The 18,571-nt window shown below is 41.9% G+C and overlaps 1 protein-coding gene across 3 annotated transcripts in view; it reads right to left on the reverse strand.

The window, feature by feature from the left end:
• Positions 1-17,827, reverse strand: part of RECK (reversion inducing cysteine rich protein with kazal motifs) — a 75,735-nt gene extending 57,908 nt beyond the window's left edge. Inside the window, exons 1-5 of one of the 3 annotated variants that reach the window (XR_012088509.2) lie at positions 17,454-17,722; positions 7,491-7,549; positions 4,889-4,963; positions 3,775-3,811; positions 1,573-1,658 (exon numbers count right to left, since the gene is read on the reverse strand). Coding sequence is in view for 1 of the 3 variants with exons in the window: in XM_020806765.3 (XP_020662424.3) it covers positions 1,573-1,658; positions 3,775-3,811; positions 4,889-4,963; positions 7,491-7,549; positions 17,454-17,604 (408 nt within the window). In the remaining 2 variants the exon portion in view is untranslated. Of the gene's footprint in view, positions 1-1,572; positions 1,659-3,774; positions 3,812-4,888; positions 4,964-7,490; positions 7,550-17,453 lie in introns of all 3 variants that reach the window. The other 2 variants (XM_020806765.3, XM_078377608.1) reach the window with 2 other exon arrangements.
• Between the last annotated feature and the right edge of the window lie 744 nt (positions 17,828-18,571).

Genomic DNA, 18,571 nt, shown 5'->3' on the forward strand with positions numbered 1-18,571 from the left:
CGCTGGTGAAGGCGAGGAACCCTGCTGATCTGAAGAGGTTAACGTATCAGGAGGGGCATCTGGCCGGTGGCGCTTAGGAGCCACAGTACCACACTTGCCAGGTATCGATTGGGCAGAAAGATCTGGCTTATGCTTCTGAGGTTTCTTAGTGTCCACGGTACCGGGTGGGGGTCCACTGTAAGTTGTGGTGACTTGTAAGGATGATGAGCCATCCTGAGAAAGAGCAGCTATATCAGCCAGTGATACAGACGGCTTGGCCCATGGCTTTGGTTTCTTTGGTATCAGAGTCGATGGAGCCGGGGCAGCTGAAGCATGCTGTTTGTGAGTTTTCTTATGGAACTTCAGTACCGAAGCGGGAGAAGCATTCTCATCATCGGACGACTGGTTGTAGTAGTAGCTCGAACAGTATCGAGGAGGCAAGAGGGACTCCGAAAAGTCCGAAGGATAATAGTATGCATATTGAAAACGCTTGGGTTCAATGTAACGTTCGGTATCATCTGCCAATACTGGTGCGGACGATGTCGATACCGTTTAGGTGGCAGTTCATAGTAGACAGCAGGCTCATAAACTGTAACTCATTTGGGCCGATGATGTCGAGCCTGAGTGCCTCATAATATCGACAGTCCTGAAAGTATCGGATGCTCTGAGAGAATGGTATCGGAACGGCCGGTGTCCTCAATGTGGTGGAGTTTAGTCTTCTTCTTCCGCAAAGGAACTAGATCAACAGGAACAGATATTGATCCAGACTCACACCCAAACACAGAGCAACCAAAAGATTTGGGGCTCAAACAGGCCAAATAAGACAGTACAGTCACCTCAGCCGAGGCGTCCACCTAGGATAGGGATTGAGCCAGCAAAGGAGAAGGCGGTTGGCCTGATGGAGGTGGAATGGATTCATGGTTGGTATCGAGATCAATAGGTGGCTGATCCTGTAAAGAAGGATGCCGTAGCAGCGGTTGAGAGTCTACAGAAGACTTTTTAGATTTCTCTGATTTAGTACCAATCGGTTTCAGAGTAGTTTTTGGTGTTGGGTTCGATTGTGATGTTGATGTGGAGGACTTTGACTAATGCAATTTTGGCTTTGATTTAGGAGTTGGTAACGGGGAATTAATAACCGAAGAAGCCAGTGGCAGTTGTGAAGCCTGAGTCTCATCCATCTTGGATGGTGGATGAAGAGATTGCTTCTACAAGAAAGATTTATGGTGTGGTTGACGGAGCTTGATGGCTTGTTTAGTAAAGTTTTTACAATAGGAGCAGGAGGCTGGCTGGTGTGATTCTCCCAAACAAAGAAGACAAGAATTGTGGCTGTCAGAAACAGACAACTTATTAGTGCACAAAGTGCACATCTTAAATGGCCCTGTCGGGGCCATAAAAGGTGGGAAGAGATGGTGAAGGGGGGGGCGGATTAAGGGGAAAAGTGGTAAAACGATCAAAAATCACCTATATAACCTTGGAAAAGGTACCACAGAACTGGAAATAGTCAAATACCCAATTGTACAAAAGAGCCGGAAAGGAAAGTCCAGGGAATTACGTAACTTTGATTTCAACACCACAAAGAAAAAAAGCATTTACCTGTTTACATGCCTGTCGACATTCAACAACAATGGCTAATTCACAGCAACCTAAGCCAACCCAGCCATCAGATTTCTTCAAAACACCTTTAAAGAAAAATTACAAAAAACATATCAACACAATTGCTATGCATGTTCCATGGCAGTGTGATGTAGCAGACCACACAGAAGGGAACACTCCTTTGTATACCAAATAAGGAAAGCAAAGGGCTTCATTGGCTCTATACCAAGCCTAACAGGACTTATGCTGAATAATTTAGGAAGGAAAGAAGGACTGCAAAATTCAGTGGGACTTATTTCGTAGTAGATAAGATTACTATAGCACCCAAGTTCCTCAATCCTATATATATTCATTTTGAAATAGGTTTCTCCCATATTACTGATGTTACTAAGCATCAAAAGTTCGAAGTTGTTGTTTTATAAAGACAAAAGTTCAACATAGCACTGCAATAGGGTGAGAAAGAGAGTAGGTTAAAATATACTAGCCCAAATGCTCTTAGTGGTTTAGACATAAAAAAGTGAAGTTGTGCAAGTCATGGTGGCAGGGACGGGAACTTGCAACCTGAGTTGTACTTAAGTCACACCAATGACATGACCTGGACTTAACTTGGGGTTTTTCCCCAACGACTCATGCTCGACTTCTTCCCCTGCCACCCCTTCCCCCACACCTACCTGCTCCTGCTTCTGCCACACACTGCTGTCCTTAGAAGCAAGCCGCAGACTTGATTTCCCTTCCAGGAGCCAGGCCCACAGACTTCTGAGCATACCCAGAAGTGGCACACTTGGCTTTATCTTCTGGGTGGGCCCAGAAGCTGCAGGCCTTGCTCCTGGAAGGGAAATTGAGCTTACCACTTGCGTCTCAAAACGGTGGTGTGCAGCAGCAGCAGGAGCATGTAGGCAGAGGGGTGTGGCAGGTAGGCAGTGGAGTGAGTGGGGGTGGGCTTAGTGTGGCGGTAGCAGGAGCAGGTAGGAAGGGGGGCAGAGACCAGGCCCATTGCTTCTAAGCATGCACAGAGGCAAGTGCCTGCCCCGGAAAAGGAAGCCAGAACTGCTGCTTCTGATCATATGCATGCACATGTTCCCCTCTCTGTCTGAGACCTGGGGCTCAGACTCAAGGATTGGGACTAGGGACTTGGTGCCAAAGACTTGGACTCAGACTTGGGACTCAAGTCCAAAGACTTACCAGCATCCCTGCATAGTACTTAACAAGGTACTGTTTATAGTTCTGGCCACACACTGGGTTGCATGGTGAAGTAAGGAATACTACTAGCTCCTTACTGAGTGCTATTCACCTCTGCAACTCTTGCGATTTTATTCACAGATGCATAAAGTGCCAATAGGATCCTGGCCACTGCGTAACAAACATTTATACTCTGATACATCTAGAGTTTACGGTAAGTTGGCAACCTAACTGGAAGCATAAAAAGGACACAAACCTGGGTTTCATATCTGAATATGCATTCAAAACTTCGTGGCCAGAATCCAAGTAGTTAGGCTCATTGATATAATTCAGTTAATGTACATATCAGTGGTGAACTCCTATAAGCATATGCATCTGCTGTTGCACACCATGTCATGGAACTTAAGTTGCAACAATTCACCACTGACATTTATGCTGATGTAAAAAAATCTAAATTGCAGTGGTTGTCTCTTCATGCCAACCATGCATTTGATGCCATTACGATTAATTAATCAATCCATCTTTGTTGTGGGAGATAGACCAATGATTAATTAATCAATCCATCTTTGTTGTGGGAAATAGACCTATGATAAATACAAGTTGCAAATAGTCAAAATACAGTACTGTCTTAAAACTATGATGCAATCCTAAGTAGCCAAGATGACTTGACGCTAGGCCAGCTAAAACTGTGATAAATCAAAATCCCTCCAGCCCTAAACTGTGTCCCTCAGCTGGAGAAAATTTGGATTTGGTATTACTCAATGCCTCTTTCACTCCATCCCTCCTCTACCCTCTTTTGTTATTATTTTGCTGGCCTATCTTAGCCACCATAGCAATTCTGCTCACTAGAGCCAGGACATCACTAAATTTGAATGCCCACTGAACTCAATTTGTATTTTTTGTATATTTGTAGAAAACTTAGAAGTATGAAAAAGTATAAGTGTAATTCTATGTATGTCTACTCAGATGTTAGGCCCATTAGGATTTACTGTTCGGTAAGCTACATTCTGCAATACCACTTACCTGGCAAAGAAGAATTTATGCACCCCCAAATGTCTCCCTGAAAAAAAATGATGTGATTAAAAGGTTGACCATATAACAGGACATTTGTAAAAATAAATGAAAGCTAAATAAATATCCTTAATAATATGTATATTTATTATTCATAATAAATAAGCAACCAGGAATCTTTATGAAGTCTATTAACTAGTGTAGTATTGTCAGTTCTGGCAACTGAAATGCTTTGGATTAGCACTTCAACAGTTATCAGGAAGATCAATAAAATAAGAACACTAACAAAGTGAAACTGACTGTAACAAAAGTAACATGATTACTTATTTAGAAGACAAACCATGCAAGAAACACATTCTTGCAACTAGCTACTTTTCTGGTCACCTGCAAGGAAAAAAAAATAGCCTGCCCGCAGAGCAGAAAGATGTTCTCCTTCTTCTAGCCTTAATTACTGTAGCTGTTGGATATTCTGCAGCTCCTCATTCTTCCCTCCTCCAAATCTCCACCCCACAATTGTTTCCCACATATCTGGTCCCAGTGCCTTGTTTCACACCTATCTCCCATTTCCTGAGCAATATTTGCAAAGGGCCGTACATCAGGCGTCTGTGCCTTGAGGCACTGGGACTGTCATAAGGAGCAGCAAAAGTGCAACAGGAGTGAGGACAAAATTAGCCACAAGGACTTTACAGAAAGAATAAGCATAGAATGAGCATTAAGGCAAAGTGGGGAAGATTATGACCAGTTTATTATGCTGAGAACCAAAGTGAGGAGGAACGCTGGTACTCGAATCTAAAACATTACGGTAGCACTCTCTCTGTTACACAATTCTGGACCAAGATTGAACACTTAGAATAATACCGTTGACTATCACAAATGCAGCATAATCAATTACTTCTCTAAAATTGAACACTGACGTCATAAAGACTTAGCAAATTCATTTTATCACAAATCCCAGTTCTCTGCACTCAGAACATTTGTCTAAAGAACACACTATTAGGGTGACATGAAAATTTCATGAGAACATACTGAAACAAAAGATACAAATATTTTACTTCTAAATTTTTATTTTGCCAAAGTCAACCCTTTGGCTTTAGTCTTATACCTTACCAAACACAATTACACCTACCATTGATTCTGGACAATATTCAGGTGCACGCTGCAAAAGGTGTTTCAAGTGAGAATCACTCTTTGATGTTAAAATCTAAAACGAAATATAAAACAAAATACAGCTCATTAATCCAGACTAGTTTACACTTTTAGTCCTTCGAATCTAAACACAAACACCTAGGAATCTTGCAAAATTGTTTCAGTAATGTGTTCTGGAAACAAGCGATAGTTTTATATCAGTCAGTGGTGAGTGGTACCACTGAGGCTGGTGGCGCTGATGGCAGTGAAGCTAAGCACAATAGGATTATAACGACAGTCAGAAGTTGCAAAAGGGAAAGCCAGTGGGAGGTTAAAAAAGGTCAACAACAAATAGAGTAACTCCAAGTTATCAAGAACTTCGAAATCATGCTCAGAAAACAGAAGGAGGAGAGTTCTAATCTATATTACACCACAAAAACACTCTTCTAAGCCTACCGTTTTTCTGATGTAGCTTTCACCAACAATGCATTTCACAGAAGAGGAAAGACACTTAACAATAAAAAATGGACAAAATAGGGAAATAATAACAACTGAAGAGAAAAGGAGGCAAGAGCTTAGGAATTCTATGCACTTCACACATAGAAAACCACACACACAATTCATATCTCTGAATGCTTTCAAGCCTCCGCCTTTAAACATGAATTAGATAGTAATGAATTTAAAATAAGTACAGTATTGTCTTTCTACCTATTTTCGGTCATTGAGAATGGGGTAGTGGAGGAGAGCTTTATGAATACTATGGACTGCCAGAAAGGCAAATAAATGGGTTCAGGTCATATCAATCCTGAATTCTCACTTTGGTCACAGATTCACTGGAAAACTCAATAAAACTAGAAAAAGTGTAAGGCAGCAAGAAACAAAGAGAACCTAACATGAAGGAGGCCCAGCAAAGGAACTACAGCTTTAGTTTGCAAGACCTGAACAGGGCAATTAGTGACAGGAGCTTTTGGAGATCATGAATTCATGAGGCTGCCATAGGAGAGATGCAATCTGAAGGTACATAACAAGGACAGTGTCACAGACAATTCCTGCTTAATGATTTCCTTCACTCTCTGAAAAGCAGGCATGGAAATATATATAAATTTTAAACCAAGTACAATGATTGACTGTGGGCATCCTGCAAGGTCATCCTACTCAGAACTAGACATCAGTGTCCTGATTGGCTGTGGGGAAAATGATGAGGGTCAAATTTGAAAACCCAGCAGAGCGGTCCTCCTGGACAACTTGTGGTCCAAGAGAATTATGAGAGAACACATAAGAGCATTCTTAGCCACAGAGGAAAGAAGGAGAGGACAGAGAGTAAACAAGCAGAATTATAAGCTAATTCAACCCAGTACTAATAAGAGCTTGGCCAGACAAGAAGCCGACTGTGATGCACAGAATCTAGAAAGAAGACGTCTCATAAAGGAACAACTCAAGTAGTGCCAAAATCCCACAAAAACTTCACAAGTAGTGAAGTGCCACTTACAGAAATAATACAGGGCCATTAACATGTCATACAAACAGTCAGCTGTTTGTATGGCAACTGCGCTACAGCTGCAGTGCAACAAATTGCTTACATATAGAAATCAAAGGCAATTCCAAAGGTTGGTGTGCACCCATCTGGATTTTTAACCCTGAGCAACAGAATCCCTGGTATTATCTGAAAGTTCTTTGGAAAGTGGCCTTCAATTGCAAAAACAGCTGGCCACTAAGCAAGAAACACAACGCCTGAAGTGGGCATCTATCTCTATTTGCAGATATCTTGCCTAATCCTCCAGACTTAAATAGGTTTAAAAGAAAATGAAAATCTGGAACATGGGGAGGAAGAGCTAGGACTCTCTAACACTGTTCTCAATATAGCTACCATGCTACAATTTCCAAGATCTGGTGGAAAACCACATCGTTTAAACCAGTATATAATTGCAAATTTGTAGTGATATCTCCACTATAAGCTTACATTGATTCACACATAACAGATACACAAATGTACCATTATTATTTTATCTGCATAAAGTCTCCTAACCCTCAGCTCATTAAACCAAACATTTATTTATTTATTTATTTATTTATTTATTTATTTATTTATTTATTTATTTATTTATTTATTTATTTATTTATTTATTTATTTATTTATTTATTTATTTGCCACCTACACTACCCAAAGGTCTCTGGGCAGCTTACAACATTTAAAAAACAATAAAAATTCAGAACAATTAAAATATATATAAAAATTGCCATCGGACCCACAGCTAATATTATTTCAATTAAAAGCCTTCTGGCTTTTAATTGAAATAATATTATAAAATTATATATTATAAAATTATATTATAAAATTATATATACTATTATAAAATTATAAAAAGAGAATGTATCTAAAACAAAGAATTCTCACTCAGAGAAAATCAGGCTTAAAAATAAGGCCTAACATAGCTTTAAACATATGCGTAACAATACATTTTGGGGACACTGAATAATTGCTTAAAAATTCAATGTTGAGATAATAAAATATAATTTCAAAAACATTATATATCTATGGAGATCATGTTCTTATTATGCCTGAATTTTTAATTTAGTCTAAATTCGGAATCAAATGCACTTACCTGCTCACAAACATCTCGGCACATTAAGTTACTCTTTGCAAGATAACAACATGATGCACCTGTAAGGAAAAAAAACATTTATCAACATAAAAAACCCTGTAATCCCTGAGAGTTTTGATGAGAGATAGTTATTTCAAGTTTGTGCTATTTGTTATTAAAAGAATCAAAGTCCAAGATTTCCCCGCATCATGTTAGAAATTCTAAACTCAGCTATACTCTACAATGAATTCAGCCAAAATACCAGTACAGTGGTGCCCCGCTTGACGATGACCCCGCTTGACAACGAAATCGCTTGACGATGAATTTTTTGCAATCACTATTGCGAACGCAAAACGATGGTTCCAATGGAGTTTTTTCACATTACGTTGATTAGGAGCCTGCTTCGCAAACTGATTGTTTGCTAAACGATTATTTTTCCGGTTCTGCAAAATGGCTTCCCTCCACAAAATGGCTTCCCTTCGCAAAATGGCTGCTTTCCAGACCCCTGCTTCGGAAGACGGCAATTTTAAACAGCTGATCGGCGGTTCTCTATGGACAATCTTCCCTGGATGATGAGGTATTTCTCCACTGGATGCTTTAACCGGTTTTCAATGCATTCCAATGGTTTTTTTTCACTTGACGATTTCGCTTAACAGCGATTTTCGTAGAATGGATTATCGTCATCAAGTGGGGCACCACTGTACAAGTAAATGTAGTGGTGGAAACAGACAAGTAAATGCTGCCCCCACCCACCCTCCGCTGAATAGAGAAACTCCATTTCTCTTTGCATTTATGTTCAGGCCTTGTTGCTTTGATTACTATTAAACTGTTACAAAATTGCCATATGCCCATTATAACATCAAGGTAAGTACATTAAAAATTAAGTACCGTATTTTTCTGTTTATAAGACAACCAAATGTATAAGATGACCCTCCCTGTTTCTAACCCCCAAATTAAAAAATTTGAACATTTGCATGATCCTTTGATCCTGAGGCCCTTTCATGTCTGCTTCAGGATCAAAGGGGTGCGATCCTGCCACCCTTTCATGGCTGCTTTACCCTCTTGGGTAACGCAGCCATGAAAGAGTGGTACGCTCGCACCCCTTTGACCTGAAACCCTTTCAAGGCTGCTTTACCCTGTGGCTTTGCAAAAGACAGGGAAAGCAGCTGCTTTCCATGTATAAAACGACCCCCAATTTTCTGTCTAATTATTTAAGTAAAAAGTGTTTTTTTATACACGAAAAAATACAATAACTTTATACAGTGGTGCCTCACAAGACGAACGCCTCATGGGACGAAAAAACACACAAGACGAATGTTTTTTTCGATCACTATGGTGCTTTGTAAGACAGCTTCTTCTATGGCCATATTTCGCAAGACTTTTTTTCCCCCCGAGACCGATGCTTCGCAAGATGAAAAGAATTCATTCATCTTGCGAGGTTCCCTTAGGAATGCATTGCAATGCATTCCTATGGGAAGCTGCTTTTCGCAAGACGATTTTTCGCAAGACAGCGCTACTCACGGAACGAATTACATTAGTCTTGCGAGGCACCACTGTATACCGTACTGAATGCAAAAAGGTGCTGTTAAATACATCGAATCAATTAATCTGGGTACTGTAGTATCTCAATTTCAATGAGAAAAGCACTTGCAGAGGGTGTAATAACATGCCACCAGGTAAGTTTCATGTCATGGTTTCTGATTCCTGAAGCTTGCTTTAAAAACAGAGACCATCCGAAATTGCTGCCTATGATACAGGGTATACCTCAGGATCAGACAGAATCCAAATATTATCAGCAATGAAGGCTATGGCTGCTCACTTGAATCGCATTGCAGATCAGTTAAATGGGCAAGTTGCTCAGCTAAAGTTTCCTTCCAGAAAACAAAAACAGGGGGAACAGTTGGCATTATGCCACTGCCCAAGAAAAAATGACAGAAGCACTAGCAGCCAATATTGGCCAATACTACAATAAAAATACTAGAACAATGTTGTTCACAGCAGCTAAAAGCAGCAACTACCCTGAAAGACACAATGTCAGCTGCATGGCCCATAGCTATCTCTCTCCCATCATCTTGCCACTGTCTCCCAAACTATTCAGTTGCAATTTAAAGAGGAATAACCACCACAATCATTTGTTCTATTCCTCGGTATTTCAAGATCTTTAGTAATGGCCTGTGTCAGTATCAATGGGGGCTCTGATTTTTCCTAAGTAACAGTGGAAAGTCATGATGATGTAGTGCAGTAGTCCTTAACTTTTTCTTTACCACAAACCCCCTTTCAGTATTTTTCATTCCCACGGACCACCAAGACTTAACTCAAGATTTAAAACCCTAAAGTGCATCAAATATTTATTTAAAATTTCTCATGAAATTTGGAGAGAAGGCAGAAATAATTTAATCTTCTAGGCAAAGTCAATCAATAAAAACATTGACTGGTGTTATATAACAGATACAGATTTTAACCAAAAACTAAAGTATCTGTTAAATATTGGTGAGGTATGTATGCTATCTCCTTTATGGATTGCTGCCTTGTTGTGGCAAGGGGGCTTGAATAATTCAGAGAAGCTATGGGTTATGCTGTGCAGGGATACCCAAGATGGACAGGTCATAGTGGAGAGTTCTGACTAAATGCGATCCACCTGGAGCAGGAATTGGCAAGCGACTCCAGTATCTTTGCCAAGAAAACACCATGGACAGAAACAAAAGGCTAAAAAATATGACGCTGGAAGATGAGCCCCTCAGGTCGGAAGGCATCCAACATGCTACTGAGGAAGAACGGAGGACGAGGACAATTAGCTCCAGAGCTAATGAAGTGGTTGGGCCAAAGCCGAAAGGCTGCTCAGTTGTGGACACACCTGGAAGTGAAAGGAAAGTCTGATGCTGCAAAGAAAAATACTGCATAGGAACCTGGAATGTAAGATCTCTGAACCTTAGAAAGGTGGATGTGGTCAAACAGGAGATGGCAATAATAAACATTGACATCCTGGGCATCAGTGAACTAAAATGGATGGGAATGGGTGAATTCAATTCATACGATTGTTATATCTACTGTTGTGGGCAATAATCCCATAGAAGAAATGGAGTAGCCCTCATAGTCAACAAAAGAGTGGGAAAAGCTGTATTGGGATACAGTCTCCAAAATGATAGAATGATTTCAATACGAATCCAAGGCACACCTTTCAACATCACAGTAATCCAAGTTTATGCACCAACCACCAATGCTGAAGAGGCTGAAATTGACCAATTCTATGAAGACTTACAACACCTTCTAGAAGTGACACCAAATAAAGATGTTCTTCTCATTATAGGGGACTGGAATGTTAAAGTAGGGAGTCAAGAGATAAAAAGAACAGCAGATAAGTTTGGCCTTGCAGTTCAAAATGAAGCATGGCAAAGGCTAATAGAGTTTTGTCAAGACAACAAGATCGTCATCACAAACACTCTTTTCCAACAACACAAGAGGCGACTCTACACATGGACATCACCAGATGGGCAGTACCAAAATCAGATTGATTATATTCTCTGCAGCCAAAGATGGAGAAGCTCTATACCAGGCTTGTCCAACCTGCGGCCCGAGGGCCGCATGCAGCCCAGGTCAGCTCGTAATGCAGCCCAGTGCAATTTTTTATTTTTAAAGAAATTCCAAAGTTTCAAGTTACACTGCTGGCACTTGTGGCCGGAATGTGGCTGGGGCATGTCACAACAGTAGAGGGGGAGAGAGGGAAGGAAGGAAGGAGTGGGAGAGAAGGGGACAGGAGGGCTGTGTGACTGCATTGTGCCATCCCCTTCAATAGGTGGACCCCCTCCCGGCCCCATAAAGCTGCCAGAGTCGAAGCTGGCAGCCTCTGCCCTCTGAGATCGCAGCTGCTGGTAAGCGCGCTTGGAGCGGGGCTGCGGAGGATGGCTAGGGCTGCCCCCCTCATGTGGCCCAAACCAAATGTATGTGCGGCCCAAACCAAATTTTCATCTTCTAATGTGGCCCAGGGAAGGTGAAAGGTTGGACACCCCTGCTCTATACAGTCAGCAAAAACAAGACCTTGAGCTGATTGTGGCTGTGATCATCAGCTTCTTATAGAAAAATGCAAGCTTAAACTGAAGAAAGTAGGAAAAACCACTGGGATAGGTATAATATAAACCAAATCCCTTATGAATACACAGTGGCAGTGAAGAACAGATTTAAGGAACTAGTTTTGGTGGACAGAGTAGCAGAAGAACTATGGATGGAGGCCCATAACATTATACAAGAGGCAGCAACAAAAAACATCCCAAAGAAAAGGAAATGCAAGAAAGCAAAGAGGCTGTCCAATAAGGCCTTACAAATAGCAGAGAAGAGAAGGGAAACAAAATGCAAGGGAGATAAGGAAAGTTATAGATAATTGAATGCAGACTTCCAAAGAATAGCAAGGAGAGACAAGAGGGTCTTCTTAAATGAACAGTGCAAAGAAATAGAGGAAAATTATAGAAAGGGAAAAACCAGAGATTTGTTCAAGAAAAATGGAGATATTAAAGGAACATTTTGTGCAAAAATGGACATGATAAAGGACAAAAATGTCAGGGACCTCACAGAACCAGAAGACATCAAGAAGAGGTGGCAAGAATACACAGAAGAATTATACCAGGAAGATCTGGATGTCCTGGACAACCCAGATAGTGTGGTTGCTGACCTTGAGCCAGACATCCTGGAAAGTGAAGTCAAATGGGCCTTAGAAAGCATGGCTAACAACAAGGCCAGTGGAGGTGATGGCATTCCAGTCGAACTATTTAAAATCTTAAAATACAGTTTGACACTGTTAAGGTGCTATACTCAATATGCCAGCAAGTTTGGAAAACTCAGCAGTGGTCAGAGGATTGGAAAATTTCAGTCTACATCCCAATCCCAAAAAAGGGCAGTGCCAAAGAATTCTCCAACTACTGTACAATTGCGCTCATTTCACACGCTAGCAAGGTTATGCTCAAAATCCTACAAGGTAGGCTTCAGCAGAATGTGGACCAAGAACTCCCAGAAGTACAATTTCGAAGGGGCAGAGGAACTAAAGACCAAATTGCTAACATGCACTGGATTATAGGGAAAGCCAGAGAGTTCCAGAAAAAACATCTACAGTGGGGTCTTGACTTGAGAACTTAATCCGTATTGGAAGGCGGTTCTCAAGTCAAAAAGTCTGTAAGTCAAGTCTCCATTGACCTACAGTGCATTGAAAACCGATTAATCCCGTAACAGGCCGTTTTTGTTCCATTTTGGTTTTTTTCTGGTCTGCAAGTCAAATCTTGGTCTGCAAGTCAAACCTAAATTTCGTGTCCAGAGAAGTCTGTAACTCAAAATGTCTGTAAATCAAGCCGTCTGTAAGTCAAGGGTCCACTGTACTTCTGCTTCATTAACTACACAAAAGCCTTTAATTGTGTGGACCACAACAAGCTATGGCAAGTTCTTAAAGAAATGAGAGTGCCTGACCCCTTATCTATCTCCTGAGAAATCTATATGTAGGGCAGAAAGCAACAGTCAGAACTTGATATTGAACAACTGAATGGTTCAAAATTGGAAAAGGAGTACGACAAGGCTGTATATTGTCTCCCTGCTTATTTAACTTATATGCAGAATACATCATGCGGAAGGCTGGACTGGAGGAATCCCAAACAGGAGTTAAGATTGCCGGAAGAAATACCAACAACCTCTGATATGCAGATGATACCACTCTGATGGAAGAAAGTGAGGAGGAATTAAAGAACCTCTTAATGAGGGTGAAAGAGGAGAGCGCAAAACATTGTCTGAAACTCAACATAAAAAAAACCTGGACTGTAAAGAGAACAAACCTATCTATTTTGAAGGAAATCAACCCCGAGTGCTCACTGGAAGGAGAGATCCTGAAGCTGAGGCTCCAATACTTTGGCCATCTCATGAGAAGAGAAGACTCCCTGGAAAAGACCCTGATGTTGGGAAAGTGTGAAGGCAAGAGGAGAAGGGGACAACAGAGGACGAGATGGTTGGACAGTGTCATCGAAGCTACCAACATGAATTTGACCCAACTCTGGGAGGCAGTGGAAGACAGTCCTCCAAAGATGCCGGCTGCAAAGACTGGCGAAACGTCAGGAAAAACAACCTTCAGAACACGGCCCAAAAAACCCACAACAGCCATCAATTTAATTATTGTTGGAGAAATTGAAATTGCAAGCACAATAAATCATTAATATGACATATATACAAAAATGACATGAATACAATTTGTACAAAATTGTACCTCATTAAACACAAGTTGAGTGGAAAAAGAGAGAACATATTGTATTAATATAATTATAATTAACAAGAAGGCTGGTGCTATGTTTCACTTACAAGCGTTGTTATATTGGGCTTAATAGCTGAAACATGTATTTTGAGTTTTGACTCTGCGTTTTTCAAATGGTTTCTATACTTATTTTTAAGATAAACAAGAGCAGAGAATGATTTTTTGCACAACTATGTTGTTATGAAAGGCATCAATACTTTTATAGCCCTCTTCAATTGGTCTGGAAAATCTGCTTGTAGGTGAGCCTAGAAATTTAGAAGGGACTGTTCCTTGAATTCCAATTTCAGAGCACCATCTGTGGATATTTCTATGAGCTTGTCTTCCCCCGCTGCTGTGAGCCCCTCTAGTTCATACACATTAACTGAAAATGGATCTCTAATCCAGTTTATGCTTGCATGAGGAACAGGAAAATATTCATGGAAACTATGCTGCAAATCTTCCAAATGTTGTGCAATAAGTAATGTGTCCTCCTCACACAACTCTGTGTTGGTAGAACCAAGACAATTTATGAAGTTTGGAAATGCCTCATAGTTTCAGTTCGATAGGTGATGATGCCACAATTCCAACTTTTTGATCATTGCTTTGATCTTGTCTTTACCTTTAAAAATTGTAAGCTTCCCTTTTTGAAGATTTAAGTTGAGCAGCTCAGTGGTTTAGGTATCTGCCTGGGGCTGGACTAGATGATCCATAGGGTCCCTTCCAGCTCTACAGTTCAAAGGTAAGATATTTAAATAGCTGAAGATATTTGACAGAAATGCTAATTTGACCAACCAGGAAAAATCTGTCAAATAATCACTGAGGTGAAATTGTTTTTCCATGAAGAATAATCTTGTCTTTCAGTTCCCAAAAACAAGACAAAAATTTACCTTGTGATAGCCAACAAACTTCACAGTGTAGCAAACGTTGGTCGTGTCCACTCCATATCATTGCAAAACTGCTCAAAAGGTCTCGAATTCAGTCATGTGCTTTTTATAAAATTGACAGTTTTGACTGATTCATTTAAAGTCTGCTTTATTTTTTTCTGGTATCTTCTTAGCAACAAGGGTACCAAGTCACTGATGGTATGATTTTATTAATCTGTGCTACAAGTCCAGTAAGCTTTCCAGGCATTGCTCATGCCCTGTCTATGCTAATTCCAACACATTTTAACCAATCTATGTCATGAGATGTTATAAACTCATATAAGCTGCTAAATACTTCAGCTGTATTGTGTATCAGGGCGTGGACTCACCTCCCTCTATTACCATCTCCGCACAAGAATTGGATTTTGCATACCTTGGCTCAATGTTCTCTGACACCCTCTCTCTAGATGTCGAGCTGGATAAACGCATTGGCAAAGCAGCTACCATGTTCTCAAGACTCACAAAGAGAGTATGGCTCAATAAGAAGCTGACGGCATACACCAAGGTCCGGTCTATAGAGCCTGTGTCCTGAGCACACTCCTATACTGCAGCGAGTCCTGGGCCCTTTGTGCACGGCATGAGAGGAAGCTGAACACGTTCCATATGTGTTGTCTCTGATGCAGTTTTGGTATCACCTGACAGAACAAAGTTCCAAATAGGATACTGTAGTCTTAAATCAAGCTGGAATTTTTAGGATGTATACATTACTGAAACAGCGACATCTATATTGGCTTGGGCATGTCGTGAGAATGGCTGATGGTCAGATTCCAAAAGATTTCCTGTATGGAAAATTAGTGCAGGGAAATCGCCCCAGAGGGAGACCACAGCTGCGATACAAGAATATCTGGAAGTGGGATCTGAAGGCCTTAAGAATGGACCTCAACAGATGGGAAACCCTGACATCTGAGTGTTCAGCCTGGAGGCAGGCAGTGCATCACGACCTCTCCCAATTTAAAGAGACCTTTGTCCAGCAGGCTGAGGCAAAGAGACAGTCACGAAAGCAGCAAAATCAGAGAGCTGGACAGGGGACAGACTGTATTTGTCTTCAGTGTGCAAGGGATTGTCACTCTTAAATTGGCCTCCTCAGCCACATTAGATGCTGTTCTAAGTCCTCCATACAGAGCACGATACTATAGTCTCTCAAGACTGAAGGATGACTAATCTAAGTGTGTACCAACAAGGAGATGAACAGTATGTCTTCAAAAACATTTTTCTCGTGTTCATATATAATGTAGCACAGTAAGATCCCTTTGTTTATGTCTGTGCTTTAATCCAATTGCAGTGAAAAGTAGGGGACATGTGAATTCTTTCTAATAATTGTTCCTTAATATTGCCTGACAAACTTTCAACTTCTTCTTAACTTTGTCATTTGACAAAGGTAAGAAAAGGTCCTTGGCAGCTTTCTTCTTGATCAATGCAGAAACCATGATTTTTGCAGCAGTTAATACAAGTTCTTCAGCTATTGTGAGTGGTTTTCCTGTCTTTGCTATTAGCTGAGAAACTTCAAATGAGGCGGTTACTGCATTTTCATTGCTAAAACAAGTTGCAGTCTTCTTTACCATTTTCTTACTTTTCAAAGCTCATGCGCTGTACTTTTTTTGGGGGGGAAGCAATGCTCATTGTGGCATGTTCTTTAGGTTTAGCATTGAGATGTCTTCACAATTTTGACAGTTTCATGGCCTTGTTGGACACTATCTTGTAACATAATATCTGGGCAGGTGCAGGGGTGGGGAATGACAATACCCAATCAACCTCTCTTTCAACGTCTTACATACTTTGAAACCCCTCTTACGGTCACCATACATGAAAAGTGATTTGACAGCAAATAACAACATACAATATTTTGACATTTTTTTGCACTTTTTGCCCAGTTAAGGCCAAAGAGAGCTCAACTTCACCAAAGGAAAACCTGTAATATGTTGAATTAGAGAACATCCCTGATCCAGAATGCAAATCATACACAGAAACTTACTTGTTAACATGTCATTCACTGAAAAAAAATGTTCATATAAGCTAATATGGGATGGGATGGTCTGTTTTCTGTTTCTGATTGATCAATTATTTTAATATATATATTAATAATATATCTCTTATTTTATGATGTTTAATAATGCCCCTGACATAAAACCCTTATTTACAGTCTTGTCATTTTAGCCCAGCTGCTTCTTTAAAAGTGCGCCTTTAAAAGGGCCAGTTGATACCACTGCTGTCTAAAACTATGCTTCCCTATTTCCGTGGAACTGACCTCCACCACTTCAATGGGACTTGCCCCTAGACCAGTACAGTATGGCAGGCAGGCAGGCTTACTCGGGAACAAGTTTCACCGCGCCCCGAAGGCCATTTGACACCCCCCCATCCCCACGACCAACTCTGATGGCCCGCTTTAAGGAAAACAAAGCCAAGTGCGAGTCGGACTCTTTGTTTTAAGCTCATCGCGGGCAGGATGGGACCTCTTTCTCGCGTTCCTTTGGACTTTTGTCTCCCGTCACGGTGGCCTTTAAAAAAAAAAAAAAAAAAACGAACCACAATTCTCCGGTTGCCCTTCGGGGGGATGCTTGCTCTCTGCGGGGCAAAGCCTGTTCGCCGACGAACCAGCCAGCCAAGCCCCTTCCCATTCTTTCCGCGGCGGGAGCGCGCGCCCTGGACGCCCGCCGCGGGGCCGCGCCGCGTTCCCATCCGAAGGGTCCGCACCGAGCGCCGAGCCGAGGCGAGGCCACCCCGAGGGGGTCCTTGGCGGAACGAACTCCGAAGGAAGGCAACGCTTCGTCCCGCTTCCCCTCAGCGCTGTCTGGCCTTTTTACTCACCCGCCACGCCCGGCAGCAACAGGAGCAGCGTGGGCACCGTGACCAGAGCCATCCGGGTCTCGGCGTTCCCCCGAGGCGGAGGAGCCGTCAGCGTCGCCATGGCCCGGTCCCGGCCACGCACCACCCGCCCGCTACTCGGGCGCCTCCCCATTGGCTGGGGGACCCCGCCGGGTCCGCCTTCCCCCCCCCCCCCCCCGTTCGCTTTGAGGGGAAGACAGACGGAGGCGGGGAAGGGCGGCCTAAGAATTCCCTGGAAAAGAAAGACCCTCCCTCTCTCCCGTCCCCGGGAAGAGCTTGGCGGCCGGGCAGGGGCTCCTCCCTCTTCTCCTCCTCGCTCTGCGCGGGTGACAGAACCGTCCTTTTCTGCTCCGTCTCCCTCCTGAACGGGAATGGTGGACCAACCGATTTTTAGTCATCCTAACGAGAATGAGGTGGCTGCCGATTTAAAAAAACATATTTTTATTATAGTATTCCAATTTCTTTGCCACCTCAAGACGGCTAATAACCCCTACTTTTAAAAAAACCACTATGAAAATATATTTAAAAAGCGAAAACCCACACAGATCACGCAATACAGTAAAACCGTTATAAATTCTCCTCAGATGTCCAGTGGGAAAGATGTGCCAAGTGGCATCTAGTGCCGTCCTGTCCCTTAGGCAAACGGAGGTGGCCACCTCTAATGGAGCGGCGAATTGCCCCTGCCTTCTGACCGCGACCCTTTCCCTAGGGCCAACCGGTTGCCCTTGGTTTTCCTGGGAAGAAAAGAGGAGAGAAAACAACTCTCCCACAGCTGTCTTCTCTCCCCCCCCTCCCCAATTTACCTCCTCACCCTGCTCACTGGTCTGGTGAATCTCTGAATACTTATTTACTATGTATCTCTAACAGATGGGTGAATGCTTCTTGATATATACATCTCTATTAGTATGCAACTTTGTTAATACTGTACTGGCTGAAAATCAACGGTACAGCACAAGCTTTTGAGTTCTCCACAACTCCCCAAGCGGCAAACTGGCAAAATAAAATATAGTAGAATTACTGTTGTCCCCAAAAGCTTTCCTGTGGATTTTGAACTTTTTTCCCCCTGGCTCTTGGTGTTTATAAAATGTAAGTACTCCTGC

Source organism: Pogona vitticeps, chromosome 6, assembly GCF_051106095.1.
Source record: "Pogona vitticeps strain Pit_001003342236 chromosome 6, PviZW2.1, whole genome shotgun sequence".
NCBI classification, from domain to species: Eukaryota; Metazoa; Chordata; class Lepidosauria; order Squamata; family Agamidae; genus Pogona; species Pogona vitticeps.